We start from the raw sequence: 19,510 nt of genomic DNA, 5'->3' as shown, positions 1-19,510 counted from the left end.
CGCACTTGTCTGGGCACGGGGTGCTTACGCGGTTGCAGGAGGTGTTGCAAGGCACGTGGGTGCAGGAGATGACGTTGAGCTGCGTGGCGTTGTCCCTGCGGTCGGTGCACGTGCAGTTCTGGCACTTGGAGGAGAAGACTGGAGAACCGGGCTTCGGGCACGGGGAGGGAAGGTGAGGCGGGGCCTCCGAGGCACCTCCCCCCCTCCAGGGCACCGCCCCCCATCACCAGCAGGCGAGCTGGGCGCCCCGGGGCCGAGAGCCCCCAGAGCAGGGCCCCTCACCGGGCCAGCCAAGAGCCTGCCAAACCCCATGCCCTCTGTGCACCCGGCCCCACTCCCCGCAGCCCGTCAGGGCTCACCTGGTACTCAGCGTTCCGGAGAACACACACGCCCTTGGGTGCTTGGGGGGAAGAAGAGGAACGAAGGTCAGACTGTCCTGCCTGAGCCCACGTGGACGCAGAGCCAGCGGACTGGGCTGGGTGCATCCGCTGGGCAGAACTTGAGCCCCCAGGCAGGGGCCACTTCAGCCCCACCCCCCCACCTCCCCATCCCCCCATCACACCACTGCCCAGCCCCAGCCCGGCTGCCCGGCCTAGACCTCCTTCATCCCCCACCCCGGCCCACCTACCACACGAGTAGAAGGGGCAGCACCTCCCAGGGACCATTTTGCTCTTCACCTCGAAGCCCAGCGGGCAAGGCGGGGGGTTCTCCCTGCACAGGCTGGTGTTGCATTCTGAAAACGGGGGAGACACCCCAGTGAGCACGGCTGCTAGCTGGCCGAGCCCCGACGCCACCCTGCACAGGGCGGGGGCCTGCAGCAGAGGGACCTGGGGTCTGGACCCCCATGGCCGCACCGACGCCCACCCTCCTGCAGACACGCCCTGAGGCCCCCACCTCCAGAAATCACAGCAGGGCCAGGCCCGCTCCCTGCCCCGCGGACGCCTTACTGCAAGAGGTGATGTTGCAGCAGACGTTGGCGGGGTCGACCTCTGTGACAGTGTAGGTGCCTTTCTCCTTGCACTCCACGCGGGGCCTGGGGTGGCATGTCTTGGGCCTGCAGATGATGCCGCTGCCCCCCTCCAGGCAGATGCAGTCCTTGCAGTCGAACTCAAAGTGCTCCCCAAACTGCAGGGAGGAGGGGCGAACAGGGGGAGAGCGGGCGCCGGTCAGCCCGAGGCAGCGCTGCACCCGGCGGCCTGCGGGAAAGCCCGCGCCCTCCCCGCTCTGAGCGCACAAGGCAGGTCCTGGGCCAGGACACTCACATCACAACCGAGACCTGCTCACCAGCGTGTGCACACACAGGCCTGGTGCGGGGCAGACGCGCCACGTGCCTCTGTGGGGCTCACACAGCGTGGAGCTAAAGAGCCAACCACGCGCAGGAGACACGCTCAACACTGCAGACGCCGCCGCAGGTGTAGACAGAGCATGAAATGGCTAGTGGGTGGATCCCCCTGCTCGCTCAGCCTTCCAGGACTTCAATCACTCATTACTCATTATAGCCTCCAAGGGTCCCAGGTTCTCATTCCAACCCATCCCACCTCCCAAAATGCAGGGCTCGTGGGAGTGTCCAGTCCCAGCACCAAGGGTGTCGGCCTACCTCTCTGGGCACGTTGTCGGGCCCCACGCAGCCTAGGAAGGAAGGAGACAGGCCCCGTGAGCACAGCCCCGTGAGCACAGCCCCAGCACGTGGGAGCTGGCCTCAGCCCCAGGGAGGAGTAGCGGCCTCTGGCAGGCAGCCTACCGCACAGGTCCACGCAGACGTCGAAGCCGGGCGCGTAGCTGGTGGTGCCCTTGGGACAGAAGCAGCCTTCCGCCAGGCGTGGGCTGTTTGCCTGGGTGGGGCTGGGGGGGAGAGCATCATGAGACGGCGAGGGGACAGACTGGACGACCAGCCCTGACACACCGGCCGGGAGCACGGTCAGAGGGACAGCCCACCGCCCCGACGCATCCACGGCGACTGACCTGGACCTGCAGGTGGGCTCCTCCACGGGACCACAGGCCCGGTACTCGCGGTGCGCCGGGCACGTCACCGCTGCGGGGAGGGAGCAGGAACCAGAGTCAGAGGGGGAAAGCCTGTGTCCCCCACCCTAACCCCCAAGTGACATCGTGCCCAGCCCCTCCCAAACAGGACCCGACACACCCGCACGGGCTGAGCGTGGCCTCAGCCCCCCGTGCTGTCCCGAGCCAGGAGGAGGGGGCCCAGCCCGCCGGCTGCTGAGCAAGGCGGCTCTTCTGGTGGCCTGTCCCCCCACCCCAGTCTGGCTCCCGGCACAGCGCCCAGCAGAGCCCGGGACGGGGCGGGCAGGCACTCACGGCAGGCCCCGCCGGTGCGGCTCCGCCAGTCGACGCAGATGCCCTTCTGGGCACAGAGGGCGGCGTAGGTCTGCAGGCTGGCACACTCCAGGCCTGAGCCGGGCGCGGCGAAGCTGTCGGATGTGCAGCCTTCGTAGTAGTGCCTGGGGGATGCCACAGCGTGGCACTGGGCGAACAAGCTGCGGGTGGAGGGCTGCAGGTCACGGTCTGGCCGGTGCCCCAGCCTCTCTCACAATACCCCCTGCCCAGCACCTCCACCCGGGCTGTCCCCCGGGGCCCGGCTCAGCCTGCACCACCAGACAGGTGCCCGTGGGCTGAGGGTGGGAGCAGAGCGGCGGGGCTGGCCTTGGGGTAGGGGGGCCAGCACTGTGGCCCGAGGATGAGGCGCTGTGCTCGGGCCGGAGATGGAAGCTTCGTGTCTAAACGGCCACGGGGTGCCAAGACCCCCCTCCAGCAACACCAGCAGGGAACCTCCCAGCCCCGCCTCGCCCACCTCTGGGGACAAGCTGCTCGCTCCCAGGGATGCCAGCTTTGGGAGCGCCCCCTCTCTGTCTAAGCCCAAATACCCCTCCCCAGCATCAGTCCTGGATGCGAACTCTGTCCCGAGTCAACTAGTCTCTACCCAGGATTCAAGCCCAACCGCCCCTGCACCAGCCCAGGAGGCAGGAGAGATGGGGGGGTCACAAAGGGCACAGGGATGCCTTACGGGCCACTCAGCCCCATGGAAATCAGGAGCCCGAGTCCTGGGCCCCACTGTGACCTCCTTCTGCCTCCCCAGCCCCAGGCTCAGCCCTTGTGGCCTCTTCTCCGCAGACCAGCAGGGGTGCAGCTGGGCCCGGGCCGGGATCACCTGTCCTTGATGAGCTCGCAGAGCGGAGACGGAGGGGGTGTCCCGGTGGTTGTGCTGCTGCCCACCGACGGCCAGGTGGCCGGGGGCTTGGTGGTGAAGCCCCTGTGGGGACACTGCGGCTCCGAGGGGTCGTTCACCACCCAGTGGCCAGCCGCGACCTCGCAGCTGGCAACGGCCTCCCCACCGGGCAGCATGCAGTCATCCGAGGTGCTGTTGGTGCACGTGCCTGTGTCGGCAGGAAGGCCACGTGTCCCTGAGCCAAGCCCAGCCGTCCAGCAGGCTGGGCAAAGCCCCCAGGACCCAGCCCCTCCCAGCCCAGGTCCCCGGTGGCCGGCTGGCCGGGGCCAAGGGCACAGACTAGACTAGGCTCCTACTGGCTTCCCACAGGAGCCCAGCCCAAATAAGGCAGTGGGGGCCTGCACGGCGCTGAGAACCGCAGCCGTGGGGGCAGGCGCCCGCAGCCAGCCGCAGCCCGGCCACCCTCCCTGGGGCAGCGCACGGGGGGCGAGAGGCTCACCACACTGGCCCTTCGTGTTGTTGCCGAACCGGTGGTAGGGCAGCCGGATGGAGAAGGAAAGGCTGTCGTAGGAGATGAGGGCACCCAGCTCAGGGATGTCCACCACATAGTTGATGCCTGACTGGTACACCTGCAGCCCGTACTTTCTATAGGGCAGCGCCACGGCCTGCCTGTTGACCTGCACCTGTGGCCGAGACATCTGGGGTCAGGGAAGGCCAGCAGGGCGGGACGAGCTGTGCCTCCGGAGGCACCTGGGGTCACCCTCCCCCGCCTGTCCTCAGGCTGAGCGCCCAGTGCAGGGATCTCTGCCCGTCCCTCTCCCCCTTCCCTCTTCTGATCCTTGTCCTGACTCGTCTCAGGGGCAAGGTGGCAGGGCCGCTGTCCTCAGAGTCCCCCGGAGACCTGGGGGCCCCCGTGCAGGGGGTAGGACTCCCCGGGCCACGGGAACCAACAACTCCGTGCAGTGTGTTCAGGGCCCCTCCCCACTCACCCCTGTCCTCAGGGAGGGGGCTTCTGCCACAGAGACCTGTGCCCAGGGTGGGTGGCAGGGGCATGAGAGGGGGAGGTCAAGAGGTCCCTGAATGCCTCCAGAGGGCCAGACACAGAAATGTGTCCGCTGAGCGCCGCCCTGCCCTCTCCAAGCCTGGCTCTGGGGGAGGAAGCCCAGCCTCCCACCGGCTAAGGGAGCCCACATCAGTGCGCCCCGCCGTGGACACCCTTCCCCAGCCAACGTACCTGCACCCTCATGGGCATCGTGTGCACGGTCTTGATCAGCACCTCCTGGGTCTCATGGCGCACGATGAGCGTGCGGGGGCAGGACACTTGGCTGTCAGTGTCGCAGTGCTGGTTGTCGATGTAGACCCCGAAGTTGCCCATGGTGGGAGTGATCTCCTCCACCAGCACGTACGTGCAGCTGCCCTTGTAGCTGTAGTAGAGCCCATCGAAGGTGACGTAGTGCGGGTCCCCCCAGCCCGTGCAGTAGCCTGCAGAGGGAGCTGGGGTGAGCCAGTGCCGAGCCATGGGCTGGGGGCTGGGACAGGGACAGGGTCAAGGACAGGGACCAAGGGTCAAGGGTCAGGTGGGAAGGGCAAGCAGAAACTGAGGGAAGCCCCGGAGTCTGGTTCCTGGGGCACGTGGGACATCTGGGCCCCAAGAGTGCCTTCCGCACTCAGCCCGCAGTGGCCAGGCCTCGGTTCCAACTCCAGCTCTGCCCCACCCCCACCCCAGGCCCCTCGGCGGTGGCCATGCTCCACCAGGCAAGCCCCTCTCTTCCCCCCGGACCCCTGGCCTGAGATGGGGAATAAGCAGGAGGCGTGAGAAACTGCTCCAAACGTGGGCCTGGCTCTCCGCGGGTGCTCAGCCATCAAAGCCATCACGACAGCCTGGGGTCTGCAGCCCCCACACACACAGTGGGGAGCAGGTGGGGTGGGTCTCTGCGGCGTCGGGCTTACAGTCACACTCCCAGTGCCAGCAGCACTTGTCGGGGTCCTCGACGCGCACAGGCATGAGGCCGTTGGAGCAGGTGGGCATGGGTGGGGGGTCGCACTTCATCTCCACGAGCTCCACGGTGTTGTTGTACTTGCAGATGGCCATGGTGCAGTTACACAGCCACCAGGTCTCGTTCTCCTGCAGGTGGGGAGGGCACAGGGTCAGCGGCACCAGCCTGGCACCCAGGTTCACACAGGAGGGGTGGGCCGTGCAGGCGAGGCCCCAGGTGAGCACCTAAGAGCCCTGCCCAGGAGGCTGAAGGCGAAGGGCAACCCCGTCCAGGAGGGCAGCCAGCCACCTCACTACAGCAAGGGGCATGTGGGAGAGAAGGTAGGAGGGCCACAGCAGACCCTGAGCCCAGCAAGCTGCCTAAAGCCTTCGCCCAACTGGGGATGTGGGGCATAGGGGCAGGGGCATGACCAGCAGAAAGGTAGAGCCTGGGGCTTTGGATGCCCAGATAGTGGGGGGGTGTGCCCGAGGGGACAAAAGCCACCCACAGACACAGACCTGTCTGGGAGGATCGAAGTCCAGGCACGCAGGGGGCCTGGTGGTGGGCGGCACACTGGATGTCATGGATGGCTGGGTGGTGGGTGTGGATGGGCAGGACGAGTTGAAGATCTCAAGGGTGCAGTCCAGCGAGCAGTTCACGTAATAGCAGGTGTCCCCATGTGTGCTGTTGTACACCAGCTCACCTGCAAGGGGAAAGACCCAGTCCTTACCCCATCCACACAGGGCTGGCCACCAGAATACCCAGGCGGGTCCCCACAGAGGCCACGAGAGAGAAGTCCACACCACCCTCACTCAGCCCTGATTTGTGGCAGCACACGGGGCTGGCCATGGAGACATCCGCCCATGCTGGCATCCAGCTTCCCAAGCAAGCACCCAGTTTAGACCTTCAACTGACCCCTGGGCGCTGGGAACGCAAAGTCCCGCCAGCCTGCATTGCCTGAGTCAGAATGAAAAGCTTGGATACCTGGGGCATAGTACGTGTCATTTAAATAGCAGCATTCCCTCTGAGTGCCGATGGTGACTGAGACGATGCTCGTGGTGATGTGGGGCGAGGTTAATGGGATCACCGTAGGGGTGGTCACACTGGAGGTCAAGGTGCTGGTGGTCTGTGGCGTGGGTGGCATGGTCGACGAGTGTCCTATTGGTGTGGAAGCTCCCGTGGAAGTCGTCGACACAGTCGCGGGAGTGGGTGTGGGTGTGGAAGGGGGGCCTGTGGTGGATGAAGGGGGCCCAGTCGTGGTTCCATGGGTGGGAGTGGTCTTCGAGGAGGTGGGACCCGAGGTTGGCGAGCCTGTAAGAATGGAGGGTGCAGTCAGGGCTAAGGGCCTCCACCCATCGTAGATGCACAGGCGGCCTGGTGGCAAGTGCATGTGGGCAGCTCACTCGAAGGACGTGGTACCTGGCGTGGGAGGCCTCACATCCATTTCCCCAGCCCTCAGTCTCAGGGTTGAGCAGACTGTCAGGGCCCACAGTCTATGGTGTATGTAACAGGGGGGCCACGGGGGTGAGGCACCAGCTCCAGGCAGCACGAGAGCCACAGGACATTGGTCCATCAAGAGAGGCTGACCAGCGGCCCTCCAAAGCCCCAGGGAGAAGTGCAGCTGGAAGAGGGGGGACAGAGGGAGGGTCTCCCATGGCACCTGACTGGCAGCCTCTACTCCCCATGAGGCCACACATGCCTCGGTGGTCTCCCCTCAGGATGGCTTTGCCCACGTAGCCCATCTTACAGCCATAGGCTGAGGGATGTGGGCCACAGGCAGCCATGCCCAAGTAGAGACGTACTGTGGGGTCAGCAGCTTCCTGAACACTCAGCATCGGGACTTGGGGGGCAGGAGAGGCAGGCGAGCCCTCCTGGAGCCTTCTTGGGGACCGCTCTCACTGGGTAGGGTGGGGGGGCACCTGTCTCAAGTCCCAAGAGTTGTAAAGCTCCCCTGGCGGGAGAAGGAACGGTAAGTGCATCACCAATAACCACACAAGTTCCATGGTCTCTGTGTACCTGGAGGGGTGGTGCCAGGTGTAGGTGGAGAGGGCGTGGTTCCTCCTGTTGTAGTGATGGCTGATTCTGTCGACGCTGGGGTCTGTGGTGTGCTATATGTCTCCACAATTGTTGGGGCAGTGGTCACAAGCGTGGTAGATTCCATGGAAGAGGGATAGGTGGACTGGGAGGTTGGAGGGGAAGACGTAGGAAGAGATTTTGATGTGCTGCTGGTAGTGCTAATGTTGGGAGGTGGGGTTGGAGTCTCTGTGGATGTGGCAGTGGTCGGGGAGGGGATTTCTGTGGTGGTGGATGCTGGAGTTGGGGCCTCTGTTATGGTGGGTGTAGATGTTGGGGTCTCGGTGGAGGTGGTGCTAATGGTGAGGGTCGGAGTGGGAGTCACCATGGAGCTGGTGGTCAGTGGTGGTGTTGGGGTCACTGTCGTGGTGGTTATTGGTGTTGGGGTCTCAGTGGTTGTGATAGTGGTGGGGATTGTCTCTGTAGTGGTGGTGGTCGGAGTTGGAGTCCCAGTTGAAGTGGTGGTGGGTGCTGTGGTTGGGATCTCTGTAGTGGTTGGAGTTGGAGTCCCTGTTGAGGTGGTGCTGGGAGTCTGAGTTGGAGTCCCAGTTGAAGTGGTGGTGGGTGTTGTGCTTGGGGTCTCTGTAGTGGTCGGAGTTGGAATCTCTGTTGTGGTTGTGCTGGGGGTCGGAGTTGGAGTCCCAGTTGAAGTGGTGGTAGGTGCTGTGGTTGGGGTCTCACTAGTGGTTGGAGTTGGAGTCCCTATTGTGGTTGTGGTGGGAGTTGGAGTTGCAGTCCCAGTTGAAGTGGTGGTGGGTGTTGTGGTTAGGGTCTCTGTAGTGCTTGGAGTCTCTGTAGTGGTTGTGCTGAGGGTCGGAGTTGGAGTCCCAGTTGAAGTGGTGGTGGGTGTCATGGGTGGGATCTCTGTAGTGGTCGGTGTTGGAGTCTCTGTTAAGGTTGTGGTGGGGGTCGCAGTTGGAGTCCCAGTTGAAGTGGTGATGGATGTTGTGGCTGGGGTCTCTGTAGTGGTCGGAGTTGGAATCTCTGTTGTGGTTGTGATGGGGGTCGCAGTTGGAGTCCCAGTTGAAGTGGTGGTGGGTGTTGTGGTTGGGGTCTCTGTAGTGATCGGAGTTGGAATCTCTGTTGTGGTTGTGATGGGGGTTGGAGTTGGAGTCCCAGTTGAAGTGGTGGTGGGTGTTGTGGTTGCGGTCTCTGTAATGGGTGGAGTTGGAATCTCTGTTGATGTTGTGCTGGGTGTCGGAGTTGGAGTCCCAGTTGAAGTGGTGGTGGGTGTTGTGGTTGGGGTCTCCGTACTGGTTGGGGTTGGAATCTCTGTTGTGGTTGTCGTGGGGGTCGGAGTTGGAGTCCCAGTTGAAGTGGTGGTGGGTGTTGTGGTTGCGGTCTCCGTAGTGGTCGGAGTTGGAATCTCTGTTGTGGTTGTGCTGTGGGTCGTGGTTGGAGTCCCAGTTGAAGTAGTGGTGGGTGCTGTGGTCAGGGTCCCTGTAGTGGTCGGGGTTGGAATCTCTGTTGTGGTTGTGGTGGGAGTCGGAGTTGGAGTCCCAGTTGAAGTGGTGGTGGGTGTCCCAGTTGGGGTCTCTGTAGTGGTCAGAGTTGGAATCTCTGTAGTGGTTGTGGTGGGAGTTGGAGTCCCAGTTGAAGTGGTGGTCGGTGTTGTGGTTGGGGTCTCTGTAGTGGTCAGAGTTGGAGTCTCTCTTGTAGTTGTGGTGGGGGTCGGAGTTGGAGTCCCTGTTGTTGTGGTGGTGGGTGTTGTGGTTGCGGTCTCCGTAGTGGTTGGAGTTGGAGTCACTGTTGAGGTGGTGCTGGGGGTCAGAGTTGGAGTCCCAGTTGAAGTGGTGGTGGGTGCTGTGGTTGGGGTCTCACTAGTGGTTGGAGTTGGAGTCCCTATTGTGGTTGTGGTGGGAGTCGGAGTTGGAGTCCCAGTTGAAGTGGTGGTGGGTGTTGTGGTTGGGGTCTCACTAGTGGTTGGAGTTGGAGTCCCTATTGTGGTTGTGGTGGGAGTTGGAGTTGCAGTCCCAGTTGAAGTGGTGGTGGGTGTTGTGGTTGGGGTCTCTGTAGTGCTTGGAGTCACTGTTGTGGTTGTGCTGGGGGTCGGACTTGGAGTCCCAGCTGAAGTGGTGGTGGGTGTTGTGGTTGGGCTCTCTGTAGTGGTCGGAGTTGGAATCTCTGTTGTGGCTGTTGTGGGGGTCGGAGCTGGAGTCCCAGTTGAACTGGTGGTGGGTGTTGTGGTTGGGGTCTCTGTAGTGGTCGGAGTTGGAATCTCTGTTGTGGTTGTGGTGGGGGTTGGACTCGGAGTCCCAGGTGAAGTGGTGGTGGGTGTTGTGGTTCGGGTCTCTGTAGTGCTTGGAGTCTCTGTTGTGGTTGTCGTGGGGGTCGCAGTTGGAGTCCCAGTTGAAGTGGTGGTAGGTGCTGTGGTTGGGGTCTCACTAGTGGTTGGAGTTGGAGTCCCTATTGTAGTTGTGGTGGGAGTTGGAGTTGCAGTCCCAATTGAAGTGGTGGTGGGTGTTGTGGTTAGGGTCTCTGTAGTGCTTGGAGTCTCTGTTGTGGTTGAGCTGAGGGTCGGAGTTGGAGTCCCAGTTGAAGTGGTGGTGGGTGTTGTGTGTGGGATCTCTGTAGTGGTCGGAGTTGGAGTCTCTGTTAAGGTTGTGGTGGGGGTCGCAGTTGGAGTCCCAGTTGAAGTGGTGATGGATGTTGTGGCTGGGGTCTCTGTAGTGATCGGAGTTGGAATCTCTGTTGTGGTTGTGATGGGAGTTGGAGTTGGAGTCCCAGTTGAAGTGGTGGTGGGTGTTGTGGTTGGGGTCTCCGTACTGGTTGGGGTTGGAATCTCTGTTGTGGTTGTCGTGGGGGTCGGAGTTGGAGTCCCAGTTGAAGTGGTGGTGGGTGTTGTGGTTGCGGTCTCTGTAGTGGTCGGAGTTGGAATCTCTGTTGTGGTTGTGCTGTGGGTCGTGGTTGGAGTCCCAGTTGAAGTAGTGGTGGGTGCTGTGGTCAGGGTCCCTGTAGTGGTCGGGGTTGGAATCTCTGTTGTGGTTGTGCTGGGTGTCGGAGTTGGAGTCCCAGTTGAAGTGGTGGTAGGTGCTGTGGTTGGGGTCTCACTAGTGGCTGGAGTTGGAGTCCCTATTGTGGTTGTGATGGGAGTTGGAGTTGCAGTCCCAGTTGAAGTGGTGGTGGGTGTTGTGGTTGGGCTTTCTGTAGTGGTTGGAGTTGGAGTCCCTATTGTGGTTGTGCTGGGGGTCAGACTTGGAGTCCCAGCTGAAGTGGTGGTGGGTGTTGTGGTTGGGGTCTCTGTAGTAGTTGGAGTTGGAATCTCTGTTGTGGCTGTTGTGGGGGTCGGAGCTGGAGTCCCAGTTGAACTGGTGGTGGGTGCTGTGGTTGGGGTCTCACTAGTGGTTGGAGTTGGAGTCCCTATTGTGGTTGTGGTGGGAGTCGTAGTTGGAGTCCCAGTTGAAGTGGTGGTGGGTGTTGTGGTTGGGGTCTCACTAGTGGTTGGAGTTGGAGTCCCTATTGTGGTTGTGGTGGGAGTTGGAGTTGCAGTCCCAGTTGAAGTGGTGGTGGGTGTTGTGGTTGGGGTCTCTGTAGTGCTTGGAGTCACTGTTGTGGTTGTGCTGGGGGTCGGACTTGGAGTCCCAGCTGAAGTGGTGGTGGGTGTTGTGGTTGGGCTCTCTGTAGTGGTCGGAGTTGGAATCTCTGTTGTGGCTGTTGTGGGGGTCGGAGCTGGAGTCCCAGTTGAACTGGTGGTGGGTGTTGTGGTTGGGGTCTCTGTAGTGGTCGGAGTTGGAATCTCTGTTGTGGTTGTGGTGGGGGTTGGACTCGGAGTCCCAGGTGAAGTGGTGGTGGGTGTTGTGGTTCGGGTCTCTGTAGTGCTTGGAGTCTCTGTTGTGGTTGTCGTGGGGGTCGCAGTTGGAGTCCCAGTTGAAGTGGTGGTAGGTGCTGTGGTTGGGGTCTCACTAGTGGTTGGAGTTGGAGTCCCTATTGTAGTTGTGGTGGGAGTTGGAGTTGCAGTCCCAATTGAAGTGGTGGTGGGTGTTGTGGTTAGGGTCTCTGTAGTGCTTGGAGTCTCTGTTGTGGTTGAGCTGAGGGTCGGAGTTGGAGTCCCAGTTGAAGTGGTGGTGGGTGTTGTGTGTGGGATCTCTGTAGTGGTCGGAGTTGGAGTCTCTGTTAAGGTTGTGGTGGGGGTCGCAGTTGGAGTCCCAGTTGAAGTGGTGATGGATGTTGTGGCTGGGGTCTCTGTAGTGATCGGAGTTGGAATCTCTGTTGTGGTTGTGATGGGGGTTGGAGTTGGAGTCCCAGTTGAAGTGGTGGTGGGTGTTGTGGTTGCGGTCTCTGTAGTGGGTGGAGTTGGAATCTCTGTTGATGTTGTGCTGGGTGTCAGAGTTGGAGTCCCAGTTGAAGTGGTGGTGGGTGTTGTGGTTGGGGTCTCCGTACTGGTTGGGGTTGGAATCTCTGTTGTGGTTGTCGTGGGGGTCGGAGTTGGAGTCCCAGTTGAAGTGGTGGTGGGTGTTGTGGTTGCGGTCTCCGTAGTGGTCGGAGTTGGAATCTCTGTTGTGGTTGTGCTGTGGGTCGTGGTTGGAGTCCCAGTTGAAGTAGTGGTGGGTGCTGTGGTCAGGGTCCCTGTAGTGGTCGGGGTTGGAATCTCTGTTGTGGTTGTGCTGGGTGTCGGAGTTGGAGTCCCAGTTGAAGTGGTGGTAGGTGCTGTGGTTGGGGTCTCACTAGTGGCTGGAGTTGGAGTCCCTATTGTGGTTGTGATGGGAGTTGGAGTTGCAGTCCCAGTTGAAGTGGTGGTGGGTGTTGTGGTTAGGGTCTCTGTAGTGCTTGGAGTCTCTGTTGTGGTTGTGCTGAGGGTCGGAGTTGGAGGTCCAGTTGAAGTGGTGGTGGGTGTTGTGTGTGGGATCTCTGTAGTGGTCGGAGTTGGAGTCTCTGTTAAGGTTGTGGTGGGGGTCGCAGTTGGAGTCCCAGTTGAAGTGGTGGTGGGTGTTCCAGTTGGGGTCTCTGTAGTGGTCAGAGTTGGAACCTCTGTTGTGGTTGTGGTGGGAGTCGGAGTTGGAGTCCCAGTTGAAGTGGTGGTGGGTGTTGTGGTTGGGGTCTCACTAGTGGTTGGAGTTGGAGTCCCTATTGTGGTTGTGGTGGGAGTTGGAGTTGCAGTCCCAGTTGAAGTGGTGGTGGGTGTTGTGGTTAGGGTCTCTGTAGTGCTTGGAGTCTCTGTTGTGGTTGTGCTGAGGGTCGGAGTTGGAGTCCCAGTTGAAGTGGTGGTGGGTGTTGTGGTTGGGCTCTCTGTAGTGGTTGCAGTTGGAGTCCCTATTGTGGTTGTGATGGGGGTCGGACTTGGAGTCCCAGCTGAAGTGGTGGTGGGTGTTGTGGTTGGGCTCTCTGTAGTAGTTGGAGTTGGAATCTCTGTTGTGGCTGTTGTGGGGGTCGGAGCTGGAGTCCCAGTTGAACTGGTGGTGGGTGTTGTGGTTGGGGTCTCTGTAGTGGTCGGAGTTGGAATCTCTGTTGTGGTTGGAGTTGGAATCTCTGTTGTGGTTGTGGTGGGAGTCGGAGTTGGAGTCCCAGTTGAAGTGGTGGTGGGTGTTGTGGTTGGGGTCTCACTAGTGGTTGGAGTTGGAGTCCCTATTGTGGTTGTGGTGGGAGTTGGAGTTGCAGTCCCAGTTGAAGTGGTGGTGGGTGTTGTGGTTAGGGTCTCTGTAGTGCTTGGAGTCTCTGTTGTGGTTGTGCTGAGGGTCGGAGTTGGAGTCCCAGTTGAAGTGGTAGTGGGTGTTGTGGTTGGGCTCTCTGTAGTGGTTGCAGTTGGAGTCCCTATTGTGGTTGTGATGGGGGTCGGACTTGGAGTCCCAGCTGAAGTGGTGGTGGGTGTTGTGGTTGGGCTCTCTGTAGTGGTCGGAGTTGGAATCTCTGTTGTGGCTGTTGTGGGGGTCGGAGCTGGAGTCCCAGTTGAACTGGTGGTGGGTGTTGTGGTTGGGGTCTCTGTAGTGGTCGGAGTTGGAATCTCTGTTGTGGTTGGAGTTGGAATCTCTGTTGTGGTTGTGGTGGGGGTTGGACTCGGAGTCCCAGGTGAAGTGGTGGTGGGTGTTGTGGTTCGGGTCTCTGTAGTGCTTGGAGTCTCTGTTGTGGTTGTGGTGGGGGTCGCAGTTGGAGTCCCAGTTGAAGTGGTGGTAGGTGCTGTGGTTGGGGTCTCACTAGTGGTTGGAGTTGGAGTTCCTATTGTGGTTGTGGTGGGAGTTGGAGTTGCACTCCCAGGTGAAGTGGTGGTGGGTGTTGTGGTTGGGGTCTCTGTAGTGCTTGGAGTCCCCATTGTGGTTGTGGTGAGGGTTGGAGTTGGAGTCCCAGTTGAAGTGGTGGTGGGTGTTGTGGTTGGGGTCTCTGGAGTGGTCGCAGTTGGAGTCTCTGTTGAGGTTGTGGTGGGGGTTGGAGTTGGAGTCCCTGTGGAAGTGGTGGTGGGTGTTGTGGTCGGGGTCCCTGTAGTGGTCGGAGTTGGAGTCTCTGTTGTGGTTGTGCTGGGGGTCGCAGTTGGAGTCCCGGTGGAAGTGGTGGTGGGTGTTGTAGTTGGGGTCTCTGTAGTGGTCGGAGTTGGAGTCTCTGTTGCAGTTGTGGTGGGGGTCGGAGTTGGAGTCGCAGTTGAGGTGGTAGTGAGTGTTGCGGTTGTGGTCTCTGTAGTGGTCGGAATTGGAGTCTCTGTTGAGGTGGTGCTGGGGGTCGGAGTTGGAGTCCCAGGTGAAGTTGTGGTGGGCGTCGTGACCGTTTCCATGCGACACTCATCCGTCACCAGGCAACAATAGACGCGTATCTCGTAGTCATAGCAGACTTCAAAAGGTCCTTTTCCAAACTGGTCTTCGTTCTTGCAGATGAACCCGAAGGAGACATTGCACTGAGCCTCCTGGCCCAGCTCCTCCCATCTGAGGTGCGGCGGTATGGCCACCCTGCACTCGATATCCTTGGGGGCCCTGCAGACATGGTTGAATGTCTCTCGGTCTCCACCATCACTGCCGATTCTGGGATGGTCATCGTTGATCCAGTCGGACCAGGAGCAGCATAGCCCTAGGCGAGCAAGACGCAGCGCTGGTCAGCCAGGCTGGGGCGTGCCTTTCGGGAGATCTGTGGGACTCGGAGAACCGAGACCCCTGGGACCAGCTGTCCCCATCATCACCAAAGGGCACAGTGTTGGCTCTGAGGCTCTAAGCTGAGCCCTAACTTCCACCCTCCACTTCTCCCCTCCTTCTGCAGCTAAAAACCCAAGACCCCAATGCCATGCCAGTGACAGACCCAGGCCTCAGAGCGCCAGCCTAGCACCCATTCCTCAGCTACCTTCAAATCCTTATGTCAAACCAATAAATAAGGAAAGGGCCACCCAGTCCAGCGAAGAAGCGCGCCGGCAGGGACTTGGTCTGGACTCTTGACCAATGTTTTCACCCTGAGCTGGTCAGGTCCCCTGCACGTGTCCCTGGGCTCAGCAAATCGGGAATCAAGTCACCAAAATACAGCATCTTCGGTCCGCGAGCCGCTGGTCCAGCCCACCCAGCCCAGCCCCGTGTCTGGGTCTCGAGGGAGGCGCCCAGCAGTTTTCTGCAGGTCCTCGTCCTGTATCATTGGGAACGCCGTCAACGTGACTTACTCTGAGTTGTTGAAGAGGGAGATGGCACTGCAGTAAAATGGGGGGGAAAGAGAATGTCATTCTATAGCTCTGAGGTTTTTCAAACCTTTTAATTTTACCAGTTTCTTTTCCCAGTGGCTGGCGGCTGGCGGCTCGTTCAGCAGTAGCTGCAATTTCAGCCCGAGCAAATGCACAGGGACTAGAGGGTGTCTCTCTGCCTCCTCTAACCCTTAGGGGTAGTTTCCTGCGGGTCTGGGGAGACGGCCCCGAGTCGCCATCACTGCAATCTGGGCTCAGGGGTGTGGTCAAGATGCTGGGAGGCGGGGGACACTCCCTGAGTTGAGAGGCATGTCGGCATCACACCCATCTACCTAGAAAGGCCGCCCTGCTGGGATCAGGGGAAGACCTTACCTGTACTGGCGGTCAGAGTGGTGCTCGTGGTGGTGGAGGGGGTGATGAGGGAGACAGAGGTGGTGGTGGCGGGTGTTGAGGGGGACGAGGGTGGTGGGGTGGGCTCGCATATGCCGAAGTGCTCCTCCACCGTCCCGTTGGGGCCACAGGTCTCCCAGTAGCAGAAGGGGCCGTCCTTCTTAGAGGTGACATTCTTCCCTGGGGGGAGGCCGACGTCAACACGTCAGGAACAAGACAGAGACACACAAGGCCTTCCTCAGTCTGTCCCAATAAGGGGAAGACTGGTTTCCCCCACCTCCAACCACTGGCAAACCAGTGCCCGTCAGGACCCCATTCCCAGAATCCTAAGCGGTGCCCATCAGGACACAGAAGCTACACCACAGATGGGGCATCTGCTCCCCATCAGGAGAAACACAAACATTGCAGGTGAGCCCGCGGGGCTGCTGCGAATCAGAGGCACATCTGAGCTGGGAGCCCCAGGGAAGCCACACGGAAGAAAGGGGGAGGGGGAGGGCCAGGAGGACCGTCCAGGGGCGGGCAGCTTACCTACTTCTGGCCGGCAGACAACTTGCGAGGAGTTGTCACACACACTGAAAAGCAAGAGCAAGGCTGCAGGCCCGAGGAAACACTGGCCTCTCCCAGCCGCCTCTGCCGCCGGCCCAAAGCCTCAGGGCGCCACCCCAAAGGCTGAGTCCAGGAGCCCCCGCCTGGGTTCCCACTGTGGGCAGAGAGGGGACGAGGCAAGGGGAGCAGAAGGAAGGAGGGCCCACTTCTCCCCTCCCCGTGTTTCCTGTGTGCGAGCGGCCACGTGTCCACATGTGTGTACATGAACAGCACTGTGTGCCGGTGTGTGTGCGTGGATGTGGGTGCGTGTGTGCGTGTGCACTGATCTCCCCCAGGGCCCCTGCGGCGTGAGCTTAGATACCAAGAGTGGCAGATCTGCTCCGTGGGCACAGGCTCTCCGGGTGCGTAGTGAGTGCCGTTGACGTAGCAGCCGCATTGGTCCCGTGTGACACACTTCTTCAGGTCCTCGTCGTAGAGGGGACTGTCCTTAGGGCACCGGGGGTAGCAGCCTGGTGGGCACAGGGCACTGGGCTTGGACCGGCACAGAGGACCCCACATCCACAGACCCTACCCATCTTCCCCACCCTGGCAGGTCCTCTTCTCCAGATGTCCTCTGGGAAGGCAGGGGCCTGGACACCGCCCCCTTCCTGGGGCCCTGACACGGCCCTGTGGCCAAAGGGACAGCCAGGCCCCGCCCAGCCTCCTGGGGGGCACGCCCACTGCTCCCTCCCCAGATCTCCGTGTTCTCAGCTCACAGACGCTGCAGAGGACTCCCTAGCCCCCACCTCGCCCTCTTCTGCTCTTTCCCCACAGCAGCTTCGCCCCCGACCTCACACGGTCTCCTGACCTGACGTGGCGTGTTAAGCTGCCCCTTTTCTGCCTCTCTCCTCTAGGGCGGGGTCTCGACTCAGGCTCCCAGCCCCCTGTCAGCGCGGCGAGCCTGGCCCACCCTGGCACGCAGGGTCCCGGGCCCCACAGGGCGCCTCACCCTCCAGGTGGGACATGGAGATGTTGGAGTGAACGCCGCTGATCGTCCTGCACGTCTCAAAGCTGTGGGTCCCGCAGGGTTCGTAGTGCCACTGACACTCGTTCGGGGGGTTGTAGTAGTCACAGAATATGGCTGGGGGAGGGGGGAGGGGGGTCAGGCTCGGGGAGGGCCGAGGCCGGGCGGGGGAGGCGGGGGGGGGTCACAAACACCCCATCCCCCGGCGCAGCAGCCTCCGGCCCGCCACACTGGCACCCCAGGCCCAGGACAGGCGGGCACTCACGGCACAGCTCGGGCGTCCTCCAGAACACGCAGGCCCCCTCCTTGGTGCACTCCTGGGCGTAGGCGGCCACAGCAGAGCAGAAACACTCACAGTCCCCGCCCGTGTCGCAGGAGCACGAGTCGTGGACACAGGCTTCGTAGAAGGGCTTGGGGTCCACCTAGGGGAGGAGCCTCCATGTGCCCGGTGTCTACACCGCCCTCATGCGGACAGGCCTTCCCCTGTGGCCCAGGAAGCTCGGGACCCCAAGGCCGACTCTGCGCCCGGGACAGGGTGTGGTCACCCAGCCCTAGCCCCCCAGTGGGGCTGGCAGGGGAGGTCCAGCAACGGTTGCCCAACCCTGCCCACCTCCCCCCACCACTGCCGGGAGCTAAGGGCCATCTGGGCCTCAGGGGCTTGTGTCCTTTCTCCCTCCCTGGAAGGTCCAGAGGCCGGGGGTCCAACCAGGGGTCTCAGAGGGAAGGCTGGACCTCTGGTCACGTGTCCAAAGGACACAGAAGATGGAGCTGAAGCTGGAGAACAGATGGCACAGGCTGACGCAGCCCCGCCCTCGGCCCCGCCCTCGCCCACTCCCCACCCACCTTGCTGTGGCAGACCCCGAAGACCGGGCCCTTGATGATGCTGCACTGCTTCTCGGCCCAGGAGCGGCGGTGCGGCCTCAGGACGCACGGCTCGGGGGTGGCGCTCACGTCCGGACAGGTGGGGGCCTCCTTCCAGCTGTTCCCGAAGTCCAGCTCACTCTCCACCACCATGTGGTCCCGCGTGGTGAAGTCGTTGCTGGATCGCTGGTCAAAGTTCCCACACAGGCCACACACAGTGCCCTGCAGAGACAAGCCGGCCGGGGGCTTTGCCGGGGGCTCGCAGGCGGGAGGGGCTGGCCGCTCACGAGCCTGGGGGGCCCGGGGGGAGCACAGGCACGGACTGGCTGACGGGCAGGCGGCTGCGCACCTTGTAGGAGGGGGCGAGCTTGATGAAGACGCTGGTCCTCTTGTCCCAGATGACGAGGATGCCGACGCTAGCCTCCACCACCAGGTACTGGCCCACTTCCCGCGTGGTGTAGGCCACATGGTGGCCCACGTCACGCTGTATCACCATGCAGTGTTTGTCCTCCAGCTTTAGCTCCGTCCTCTGTGCCCAGGGGAGAGGCCCCGTCACTGGCCGGGTCTGAGGGTCCCCAAGGGACCATGCGTGCCCAGGGGAAGGCAGCACTCACCCCCAGGAAGATCTTGATGGCCTTGGAGCAGGTGACACCCGTGGTGCCACAGGGGACATTCTCGGTGATGACACTGAAGGAGCCCAGTGAGGAGTTCTGGCCACAGTAGTCCTGGGGGCCCACGGGCACGTGAGCCAGGCCAGCCCGGCCATGAGGGTCCTGGGCACCTCCCCCCAGCTGGACCTGGTCGAGCCTCAGCCCCTCATCTGTTGAGAGGGACCTTAACCCCCCAAACACACACGCCCCTCTGCACCCCACACCCCCGGAACCCACGGGAGGGTCATGGAATGGGAGGGCCACGGAAGGGCTCCCGTCCCGCCCCAGACCCCTCCACTCGGAGCCTCCTCACTGGTCTGGAGCAGCCCAGGGCCAGCAGCGCAGGGGCCACGAAGCAGCGGCAGGCTCTGGCCATGCCCTCGGCCTCACCTGAACGGCCACGTAGGAGCAGCGTCCATCAAAGTCATAGTACTTCCCATCGAAGGTGATGTAGTGGCTGTTCCCATAGATGGCACAGGTGCCGTGGCACACGGACTGGGTGCATGCCCAGCGCCCTTTCTGGCAGGTGCTGAGGAGAGCGAGATGGGGGGCCTGGAGGGGCTGCAGGGGCCCAGGTCCCCCACCCCTGCTCAGCGTGTACCCTGGCGCTGTGTGGAAAGCCCTCCAGCAGCTCACAGAGCACACCTCCAGGCCCTCCTATCCCAGCGCCCACCCAGGCCAGGGCCCTGCAGACCCCGGCCAGCCCCGCGGAGGAGACCCCCGTGGAGGAGGCCTGTGGTCCAGGGCCGGCTCCCCACGGAGTGCTTGGGGGTCGGGGGCCAGGGTGCTTACCAGGTGTTGCAGTCCACCCTGATCTTGTCCCCGGGGGAGTACAGGTCCTTGTTGTGCACACACGGGCACGCCTCCTCCACCACGCAGCCACCCCGGCCATCGTCAATCAGCCCTTCAGGGCACACGCAGCCGCTGATGCACTCCATCTGGTACTGGCGGGCGGTTGGAGAGCGGGGTTCGGGGATCAGGTGCCGGGCCCAGGGTGGCTGACCCCTCTTCTGTTGCTGCAGACACCCCTCTTGCCCCGCCCCCCCACCCTCTGACGCTTGACGCCTCTCCCTGGTCCAGCCTCTGGAGCCCTGCCCCCGGGCTCACCACTGGGCTGGGAGATGGGGGAGAGCAGCCTGCCAGGGGCCCCTACACTGGTCCCTGTGCCCTCAGCGGTCTGGGTGGGGACCCACAGGTGGTCACCTCCCACGAGGAACGGGGAGGGCCGGCGAAGCGCATGTGTCCAGAGGA

General features: G+C 61.9%; 1 protein-coding gene across 1 annotated transcript in view; it reads right to left on the bottom strand.

Annotated features, from left to right (window-relative positions):
• The window catches only part of MUC2 (mucin 2, oligomeric mucus/gel-forming), a gene marked incomplete at both ends in the record, with an annotated part of 29,612 nt that overhangs the window by 1,857 nt on the left and 8,245 nt on the right, over positions 1 to 19,510 (bottom strand). The window contains 33 exons of the mRNA XM_079928327.1: positions 29 to 151; positions 360 to 400; positions 629 to 733; positions 948 to 1,125; positions 1,598 to 1,629; positions 1,742 to 1,842; positions 1,963 to 2,032; positions 2,314 to 2,492; positions 3,164 to 3,389; positions 3,681 to 3,864; positions 4,416 to 4,663; positions 5,132 to 5,306; positions 5,676 to 5,860; positions 6,142 to 6,315; positions 6,818 to 6,997; positions 7,174 to 9,272; positions 9,616 to 10,263; positions 10,666 to 11,115; positions 11,236 to 11,877; positions 11,998 to 12,196; positions 12,508 to 12,620; positions 12,772 to 13,354; positions 13,462 to 14,217; positions 15,182 to 15,379; positions 15,728 to 15,771; positions 16,107 to 16,254; positions 16,734 to 16,865; positions 17,014 to 17,170; positions 17,592 to 17,831; positions 17,959 to 18,138; positions 18,224 to 18,334; positions 18,650 to 18,788; positions 19,052 to 19,203. Coding sequence (XP_079784453.1) covers positions 29 to 151; positions 360 to 400; positions 629 to 733; positions 948 to 1,125; positions 1,598 to 1,629; positions 1,742 to 1,842; positions 1,963 to 2,032; positions 2,314 to 2,492; positions 3,164 to 3,389; positions 3,681 to 3,864; positions 4,416 to 4,663; positions 5,132 to 5,306; positions 5,676 to 5,860; positions 6,142 to 6,315; positions 6,818 to 6,997; positions 7,174 to 9,272; positions 9,616 to 10,263; positions 10,666 to 11,115; positions 11,236 to 11,877; positions 11,998 to 12,196; positions 12,508 to 12,620; positions 12,772 to 13,354; positions 13,462 to 14,217; positions 15,182 to 15,379; positions 15,728 to 15,771; positions 16,107 to 16,254; positions 16,734 to 16,865; positions 17,014 to 17,170; positions 17,592 to 17,831; positions 17,959 to 18,138; positions 18,224 to 18,334; positions 18,650 to 18,788; positions 19,052 to 19,203 — 9,192 coding nt within the window. The remainder of the gene's footprint in view (positions 1 to 28; positions 152 to 359; positions 401 to 628; positions 734 to 947; positions 1,126 to 1,597; positions 1,630 to 1,741; positions 1,843 to 1,962; positions 2,033 to 2,313; positions 2,493 to 3,163; positions 3,390 to 3,680; positions 3,865 to 4,415; positions 4,664 to 5,131; positions 5,307 to 5,675; positions 5,861 to 6,141; positions 6,316 to 6,817; positions 6,998 to 7,173; positions 9,273 to 9,615; positions 10,264 to 10,665; positions 11,116 to 11,235; positions 11,878 to 11,997; positions 12,197 to 12,507; positions 12,621 to 12,771; positions 13,355 to 13,461; positions 14,218 to 15,181; positions 15,380 to 15,727; positions 15,772 to 16,106; positions 16,255 to 16,733; positions 16,866 to 17,013; positions 17,171 to 17,591; positions 17,832 to 17,958; positions 18,139 to 18,223; positions 18,335 to 18,649; positions 18,789 to 19,051; positions 19,204 to 19,510) is intronic.

The sequence above is a fragment of the Stenella coeruleoalba genome, assembly GCF_951394435.1.
Source record: "Stenella coeruleoalba genome assembly, chromosome: 8".
Classification (NCBI taxonomy): domain Eukaryota; kingdom Metazoa; phylum Chordata; class Mammalia; order Artiodactyla; family Delphinidae; genus Stenella; species Stenella coeruleoalba.
Note: the sequence above shows the minus strand (reverse complement) of the source record. Positions and strands in the feature narration are given on the sequence as shown.